The following is a 9481-nucleotide window of genomic DNA, read 5'->3' as shown; positions in this document are numbered from 1 at the left end:
GAGTAGCTATTCAACAATGTTTTTTACTTGTGTTGGTCATTACAGGTGACAGGCTTAGGTCATCAGACTGGTCTGACAGGAGCTACCAGCAGCTCATCCCGTGGGTAGTGCCAACTGTCAGAACACTGGGGCCAAAAGCTGCACACCCAACCCTGGAAACAATGAAACAATGAGCGTTGAAGTAGAAGTAACCATAGAGTCCCAAGGCAGTATCCTTTCCAGGAGTCCACCTACAGGCTCTCAGAAGGCTGGATAATCCAAACTGCTGTTCAGTGCTAAGACTCAAACAACCTTCTTAGCTGCTTAGCCTTCCCCTGAGAAATCTGCTGCCCTCTTCTGGTTGATGAGTATGATGCACCCTGCAGGGAAAACACAGGCAGCTGATTTTTCTTCACATTTTATTCAGTTAAAACATGGTGCACACTAACTGAAGACCCCAGCTGGATCCGGTCTTAAAAACAAGACTAACTGTTCTTTATTCAGGGTGAACTGTAGGATGACTTGAAGAAACAAAGAATTAAATGTTCCTCCAAATCAGGGTGGTGACCTGTATTAAATAACATCAACACACAATAAAAATAATGTTCTCACCAGAAGCTTTTCAAAGCTTCTCTGGCTGTCACACAAAAGAAGTCAAATTCTGTACACGCTTTCTCTAAGGCAACTTTTCACAAGCTTTTCATTGTTCTCTGTGTGCATTGATTCCTCAATTTGCAATGCAGGCAGGACACCCACACCCACACACACACACACACACACACACACACACACACACACACACACACACACACACACACACACACACACAGTGTCTATTGTGTCTCTTTGGCTGGCTGTGGCAGAGGTGGTGGTGTTTTGGGCCTGCTCTGTTCCTCTGCTCCTGCGCCATCAGCTGTCGCTCCTGCTGCTGAGCTGCTAGGGTTTGCAACCTCAGTCCCACTCTGCAGGAACTTGCGCAGGTCTTTCAGAGCAGGCCTGAGCATCTGCACTAATGCTAGAAGGGCAGCCTGGGTACCTTCCAGGGCCTGGGCCTGTCTTTCCTGGGCGAAGGCCTGAGCTTCCTGGGAGCGGCGCATCATCTGCAGCAGCTCATTCTGGCCCTCCAGGTGCTGAGCGATCTGTCGGATGTGGACGTTGGTGACTCTCTGCTCCTGTAGGAGGCGGGCTGAGTTGAGGGCAATACGGCTCTTCAGCTCCTGAGGTTTGGCCTGACCCTGAGGTGGGGGCGGGGAAGCTGACGATGAAGCAAGCATCTCCACTGGAGCCTCAACGGCTGCCACCACAGTGGGAGCGGAGTCGCTTACAGTGGTGGTGCAGTACTCCACCACCCCTCCATCTTCCAGAGTGTGGTAAGTTGTTTCAGCTGGAAACAAGACAGAAAAACTATTATTGTGTCTGACGAGTCTCTAAGCTTCCATTCAAAACACAAAACTGAAAATAAAGTGGTGATCTACTAATCCTCACACAATGTACCAGTTAAAGGAGTATCAAACATTTTGGGAAACCTGCAAATTTGCTTTCTTGGTGAGGCTGAGAGGAGAAGGTGAAAGGTGGAGCCAGGAGGGTGGATTTCAGGAGTGAATGGTTTGACTTGGAAGGTCATGAATATGCAAGTTAATTTATCATATTATATTTTCACCCTTTGTTGGACACACTGACTTTCTATCCACATTTTAATTATATTAACTAACTTTGTCTAAACTATTACAAATGTTTTGTTTTTTTTTTTAATCACTGGACAGTTAAAACAACAATCACCAAAACATCTCAGTATTCATCTGAACACCCTCCTCAGCTCAGCTGTAAAGTGAGGCAAGAAATGCACACAGGCAGGGCATGTGCTGATCATGTGACACTTTACAGCCTGAGTGTCCTTAGAAGTGAGTCTACACTGGGTGTGACGAGTTAACATTTTGTCCAAACTACCAACTGGTTCTTAAAATGTAAGAGAGCCAATCAGGCATCATTATTGTCATTCAGGCTCTTTCATCTTTCATGGATGGATCCAGAAAACACAAAAATCAGTGATTTCTACCAACAGAAAGTATTAAAGGACACATGTTCTTTAATTTATCTTCATACGCCTCAGGTATCTGCTATCACAGTTTATGCTGATAAGAAATCTTATGTAATGATCAATTTAATATTTATATCCTTTGTACTGTACAGAGATATGTGTCCTTTCAGCTAAGTAATACAATGACTGCTCTGCATGTATACAACAGTATACAATATTATGCAGGTATGGAGGGATATTGCAGAAAGACACCCTTACCATTCAGTGGCTTTGCTTCATCGCAGACTGTTCCTGTGCCAGCTGGAAGAGCTGAAAAATACAGACAGGATGAGACACAAAAACACCAAAACAAAAACAACAACAACAACCAACAATCAAAGAAGACGTAAATGTAAAATAAAGTAAAATGCAAATTAGCTAAGACATGCAAAAACAACTGCATGGTCCTTAATATTTTTCTTCTAAGACTGTCACAATTCCATTTCCATTCCATTTCCACGCCACAACTAGCTGCATTTCGTTGTCTCTGTGTTGCACTCTGACGATGACAATAAAGTTGAATCTAATCTAAACATGCAACTCACTGGATCTGAAAATTGAGGATAATAGGAAGTAATACACGTGTTTAAATGTGAGTTTCAGGGTCATGGAGAAAAGGAGGAGGCACCAGAGGAAAAGTAGGACTGATGTATGAAACTCATTAACAAAGCACTCCAGTGGCTGAGAGATGCCATACAAGTCTACAGTGAGTCGCAGACAGACAACCATGCCGTCAGGGTCAGAGTCTGGGATATTCCGGGGATATTGGGGATATTCCGATAGGCGTATACATGACCAAATATTCGGGTTAGAAAAGGAGTAACCCAGGAGTCATATTCAGGTTTTTAAAAACCCGAATATGAGCATATTCCGGTTTTTAAAAAAGGGTTATTGGTGTTTACATGGCAGTGCGCAACCAGGTATTTGCTAATATTCCGGTTATGAAAGGGTTACTTGACTGCATGTAAACGTAGTGACTGTTAGAGTTTGTCTGTCTGTCTAGCTGGGTGTGTCTCTACACCTGGCCAGCTCCGCCCTCACAGGAGCACAGCTGATGCGCATGACACTAATAAGGCACATTAAAAGGAGAGAGTGCTCTCCTACCTGTGGCCAGATGTTTCTGATTCTTGATTCCTGTCTCTTGGTGTGATTGTGTGTTCCATGATTGTGAGTAACAAATCCTCTGTCTCCTCTGCTCGTGAGAGTGCTAATGTTCCTCTCTTGAACTACCACTCAGTGTGTTGATGTGTTTCAGTCGCCTGTTTGCCGTGTCTGTGTGTGCCTTGCTTCAGACCTGTCGCAACGGAGCTCCCTTAGTTTTTCCTCCACTCCTTTTGAGTGTGCCTTTTGTTGTTCATTATTTATTGTAAATGAATTGTGTTCTTTTTCTAACTACCTCTCTGGTCTGCATCTTTGGGTCCTACCTAAAACATCTGGCATAAACTGTAACAGTTGATGCCTCCAGGTCACATACAGTCCAGCAGTTAAGTGTTTGAAATGAATCAATAGTCACAGATTCTGGATTTTTCTGAATAAGGAAGAAGGAGATGTCAATTTAAGAATTTTGAAGTAAGGCAATATAACATTTGGGTAAATACCAAATTAGACACTAATTATTATTCAAAGAACAGTATTTTCAATGTGTGGAGGGTCAATTTAATTCTACCTCTCAACCATATGTTATTTTTTAGAAGTGGAGAAAAATCAAGCTGGGTGAGCAGGTTTAATATGAGTGGAGCCTAAAGCTTCCCAGTTAGTTTCCTCTAATGCTCAGATGAGTGGCAAGTCAGCAGCAAGGACACTCAACTGATTTTACATGTCAGTTCATATGTAAAAACCGTGCCTTCTGACGCAAATCTGACAAAATAACCCCGATAATGTCGTCTCAATTTGGGCTTGGAGACTATAAATGTACCACTAAAGGCCTGAGGAAATGGAAAACATGAACCTTTAAAAGGCAAGGAGAGTCTCACAAAAGGACAAAATAAAGTTGCATTATGGGAATTGTAGGATCCACTGTTCTGAAACACTCATACTAGGGACTAAAATTAGAATATTTTAGCTTCTGCTGCTTCAATTTTGACCACAGAGGAGTAATAGATTACTACTGGAGTGCCCCTTTAAACTACTTATTTAGTTTCAGGCTCACAATTGAAAAGAGGGTAGGATAGTAGGGTGTTTTTTGAGACAGCTTTGGTAAGAGAGGTGGAACTAATGAGCAAGATCAACTCCTGAAATGTTTGTGCTATAAAGCTCTGGTTCTCCTCCTGTGGGTCTGGACACCTTGAGAGGCTGCAAGATCAATCTGGGGCCATCAGAGGATAGCAAAGCAGCGACACATACTGTACCTAGATTTACCTTCTCACTTTCTTTTAATCTTCACTTTTTTTCTTGTGAAATATTGTTTTGTTTCATCTCCATATTAAAAAAAACAAACAAATTAAATGAAATAATTCCTCTTTCAGTCTTCAGTTATTTACAACCTGTTAACATATGCAACCTCTGATGAGGGTCACATGTAGACAGCTTTGTGTTGGGGGAGTCATAAACCAAAAGGGCTGGGAACCACTACTTTAAAGGAAACCTGCAGACCTTGAGGGGATTTTAGTGTGGCACAGTTTAATTAAACATCTGCAACAGAGGTGCACACTGAATTTGAGCACACTTGCACTTCTGAATCCTTTTTTGCCAAGATTGGTTTCACTGCATAATAATGCACCAGCTCCTGTATAATTAATTGTTCACCATAATCCAGCACTCGTCTTTTCTCAAATCCTTACATAGCAGGGTGCACAGGGTCACGTTGCATGCTCTCTAGTCATTTTTTAGCAAAAGCTACAGTGAGTATTACAGCATCTGTTCCACTACTGAATATATATTTCATTTTAAAGCATTCAATTGAATTGTGTTCAATTTTGCACCTGCAGTGAGTCTCAGCCTCTCAGTCCACTTAGAAGTGAAATATGTAAGAAGTGGCCACCGGTCGTATGTCACTCCAAACAAACAGGGGGCAGTGTATCACCAGAGTAATGGCAACTGCTGCTCACTATACTCTTCGCTCTGGCTAGCTACTAGCTGCCATTAGCTAATTAGCTCAGTTAGCCATGCAGTTAGAGTGGTCCTATTAGCTGAGTGGAGTATGTCTTCTGGAGCCATTTGAAGTCTTGAATGTTGGTGTTTACAATGAAGGCAACAGAACCAGGCTCAGTGGTGTCCAGTGAACATGGCTGGAGCTTGAATGTGGCCTCTGTACTGACGGAGGACACTTTCATGACAGGGAATACAGTTCAGGGGGGATTTACAATGTCTCGCACCCGGACTGTGACTCTAGGCATGACGAGGACATTCTAGGCAGGGACAGGAGAGGCATGAAGCACGACAGGAGCGAGAGGAAGGTTGGACATCAGCGGCACACTTTTTCACTTCTAACTCTGTGAATTAAGGGTGTATATCAAACATACCACAAGTGGTGATTGTCATAACAGTGGGAAGATGAGACGGTTTGGGTGAGTTTGATTTGTTTTTTTTTTGAGTTAACTTGGAAATTAAGCTATTCTCACATCAGTAACAGAGAGAAACTTGACTTAAAATGATGCATAGTTGTATTTTGAAGGAAATTGGTGTAGGATTATTTCTTTTCTTGACATTTTGTGAGTTTATTTTGTTTATTTACAAGATGAAAAAAGCTAAAAGAGCTAGTGAAACGTGGAAAACTGTTTAGCTTCCAGCTAAAACTACGGGGGCCTACAACAGGACTATGGCCTCTAGAGGTACAAAGTGGTATTACAAGACTGGATGGACCAGGCTAGCTGGTTAGCATGCTAACTTCAATAGATATATGCAACACAACACACAGAAGTCTTTGACATAACTCGAGACAGTTATTAATTCACATTCTGCTGATAATTTTGGTTCATTTTTGAATGTTTTAAAATGAAATTATTACTTCCTTGTTACATATTGCACCTTTAAGAAACAACATTTTCACTGGTTTCTGAACACATGACATAACATTGTGAAGTTTTGCTGCTGTCCAGCAGCAGACATGAACACTGTCACTGTATCCTGTGAAAAAAAACTTCAATCAACTTACTCTCTGCCAGTGTGACGGTGGCGGTGGTGTTCACTGTAACAGGTAAAGTTATCTCAGCATCCGAGTCAGCTGCAGGTAAGCTGATGATGGTGGCCTCTCCCAGGAGGTTACAGATCCTCTGCTGCATCGCAGTGAGGATGACGGGAACTGGAGTGCAGTCAGCAGACGTCCCCTCTATGGCTGCCCGCGCCTGGGCCACTTTTCGCCGAACCTCCGTCTTCATGTCAGACCACTTCTTTTTCACCTCAGGCAACTCTCTGGGACAGGTGGTGACAGCGTTCACCTTTTTCAGGATATCCACCCACGCGTTATTCTTTGCCATGTGTGTGACTCCAGCATTGAAGTGGTTAACTAGTGTGTGCTTTTGTTTCTCTATTTCTTCCACGATAATTTCCACCTCTCTCTCCGAGAAATTCATTTTTCTCTTTTTCGCGACCGATGCCATAACCGCAGAAATTCCTCTTTTGGAGAGGTAATTGTGCGTATTGTACGCAAAAATAGTAGGATTTACTCAATTGATGTGCGCAACGTAATGGCTTCCAGAATCGGCTTCTTCTTCCTACTAACAACGCTTACGTTAGCTGGGTGTGTAGCCCCGCCCATTGAGATCCAATTGGTTCGGTATCCTGCGGTCATGCTAAATTCTCTTTTCCTATTGGCTCAATCAAACGCCAATCACTCAACGAGCCAAACAAACTGTGATTCAAACGCCAAATAAAAATTCTCACAGTTATGTCATTTTATGCTACAGACGTAGTTTGTGAATAGGAGCATGTTTTTTTTCTATTGACTAGAAAATTTATACGAAAAATGGATCCAAAAAAAGCAATTAAAAATCTATTTATTTTAAAAACTACATCGAGAGAAATATACCCTGCATATGCCTTAAATTAATGTAACATGTAATGTAAAATGTGTGTATTAAGTGTTATGTTTTGTGTGTGAGTGTGTGTACAGAAAAACCCTTGATACATTTACAACTATTTACAACCTAACCTAAGAACAAGAGTAAACACCTTTACCTCTAAAACATTCAGAGCTGAAAGATCATGTTGACACGTTCAGCTTGAAATGATTACTTTGGGGGGGAATTATAATAACTCACCCTGTCTGTGTACACATGTAGTCTGTGTGGGACAAAGTCACAGGCCTTTTTGAAAGAGGACATGTTCACAGGTGTTGTGAAGGAAATGAATGAAGGCTGAAGCCCATTTAGTTATTTTAGTTTCAGGTCCATGCTGGCTCACTGTCACACTGTCATGACTCAGTGGGACACTCAGAGCAGAGTCTTTGTTAATGCGAGTCACAAGTGACTGTCAGGTCATGGCTATAAAGTCCCAAGTCAAGTCCAAGTCTAAAATTTGTGTTTCAAGTATTAAACAAGTCATAATGCTCCCTCAAGAAATGTAATGCTTTTTTTTTTCTTTTTCTTTTATTTAGAGCTTTAAGAGAAAGTATTCCCACCTCAAATCACCCTCCAACAAACAGAATTTCAATACCATAGAAACACAAGCACAGTAACAGCTAGTGTAGTAGGCTTAATGTACAGAAAGCAGGACTGCTTTTTAAGTTTGGAATTTGATTCATCACTTTCAAATAAACTTTTAAAAGCAAAAGTGGCTTCTGTCAAGTAGTGACTGTGATCATTCCAGGTATCATCTGTTGTCTGCACTGACAGATGCATTTTTCTCTCTAACTCACACATGATTGGCTGCTGTCAGATTCATTCAAGGTATATGTGAAAAATTAAGAGTTTATTATAGCATCATGTATAATATTTGGGGTTGGGGAGGATATCAACCTGTTTCAAGTCAAAAGACTAATGTATAAGTGAGTCACTGGTGTTTAAGTTAAATTTCAGTCTTTTTTGGGGTACTTTAACCCTAATATTTATCATTTATCAGAAGTATGTAAACATCTAATACATTGTTTGTAACACATTATAATAAAGCTATAAGTGATATTTTGGAGTATAAATATGCAACATTTTCAACAATTACATTTTGCAAGATATGTTTCATGACAAAACATTACAGTTGTAAAACTGTATTATTTTGTCATTCATTACGTGTTTATGTATCAGCATCCATTTGTGGAGAGGCTATCATCAATCATGATGCTGCTATACATACACTTTATTTGACTTCATTTTGGTGTTGCTGTCAGCTAAGTGTTCACACTTGGCCTCAGCTGCCAAATGATTTCAGAGAGCTCAGAGGTCTCCTCAGCCAGTTTGTCGTGAGCAGCAGATGGCAGTGTTACAACAAGCAGACAGAGGACACACACTTCGAATGAAGAGATGAGATTCTGGAAATGGATAACTTGATAAAAAGGTAACAGGTCTGTCACAATACCCTCACAGAATGAAACCGTTAATACCCTCCAATGCCCCCCAGGATGAATTCAGCATGAAAGTGAGTGAGATTCCATTACATCTACAAATAGAAGAATTCTGTTTAGTTTAATGATTCCTGAAGGAGGAAACTTATTCTGCCACTATAAATGTTTTCTGACAGCTTGATTGACCCAACAAAAAAGCTTGTAGTTTATGAAGGGTTTAAAATTCTTATGAAGTTTTTCACTAATTCCAGAGTATCATCTAATATCTAACATTTCATACGAATCATTATTTTGTAATTGACTGCCAGCCAAATGTTTTTGAAAGCAGATGACACTTTACCTGCACATTAAAATAGCACACAGTCCTTACTGGTTCACATTGGCACTGAGCCACACTGAGCACATGCTGCCACAGGGCAGGCGTCATCCCCTGAAACCAGCCATTAAACATTTTCTTATTCATTCAAGTGTTTCAATGCGTTTGGATCCATCCTAGTTATCCTTTGAACAAGCCTGTACAATTGAAGAGGTGCTGTGTTTTCTACTGTGAGTGCGTGCTGCTGTGCCTGGAGCCCGGTGACTGGTGACTGGTGAGACTGGTGGTCCCCCTATACAGGGCCTAGCATGAGCTGCTGACTCAAATGACTATTGCAAATGATTCTCTGGTGCAGGATTGTAAACAGTCACAACATATAATCACATTTGCAAGGCTTTTGGAGGATCAACTGGACACACTCAGTTTCAGTCTTTGTCTTTGTCATTCAGTCTCCCTCCACCACTGAAACCTGATGTGACATTTGGATGTTACAATCTCAGGTGAACATCTTTTCCAGGTGATGACTCGCTTGAGAAAGGACAATAACATCATATAAGACGATTTTAAAGCTTTGCTTCTTATGGCACTGTCATAAACAACATACATTTGTCATGTTGTGCAAACTCAGGAATGATTTCAGTTGTAGAGATGGACATCAAATGAGACCAAATCAAAA

At 41.2% G+C, this 9481-nt stretch overlaps 1 protein-coding gene across 1 annotated transcript; it reads right to left on the bottom strand.

The window, feature by feature from the left end:
• Positions 1-381: 381 nt before the first annotated feature.
• Positions 382-6736, bottom strand: naif1 (nuclear apoptosis inducing factor 1). Its single transcript, XM_070989158.1, has 3 exons — positions 6150-6736; positions 2276-2326; positions 382-1363 (listed from the first exon to the last, which is right to left on the bottom strand). The coding sequence occupies exons 1-3, from the start codon at positions 6592-6594 to the stop codon at positions 813-815; spliced, it is 1047 nt and encodes a 348-aa protein (XP_070845259.1). The 5' UTR covers positions 6595-6736; the 3' UTR covers positions 382-812.
• Positions 6737-9481: the final 2745 nt, after the last annotated feature.

This window comes from Chaetodon trifascialis, chromosome 20, assembly GCF_039877785.1.
Source record: "Chaetodon trifascialis isolate fChaTrf1 chromosome 20, fChaTrf1.hap1, whole genome shotgun sequence".
Classification (NCBI taxonomy): domain Eukaryota; kingdom Metazoa; phylum Chordata; class Actinopteri; order Chaetodontiformes; family Chaetodontidae; genus Chaetodon; species Chaetodon trifascialis.
The sequence above is the reverse complement of the archived record's forward strand: the minus strand, read 5'-3'. Positions and strand labels throughout refer to the sequence as shown.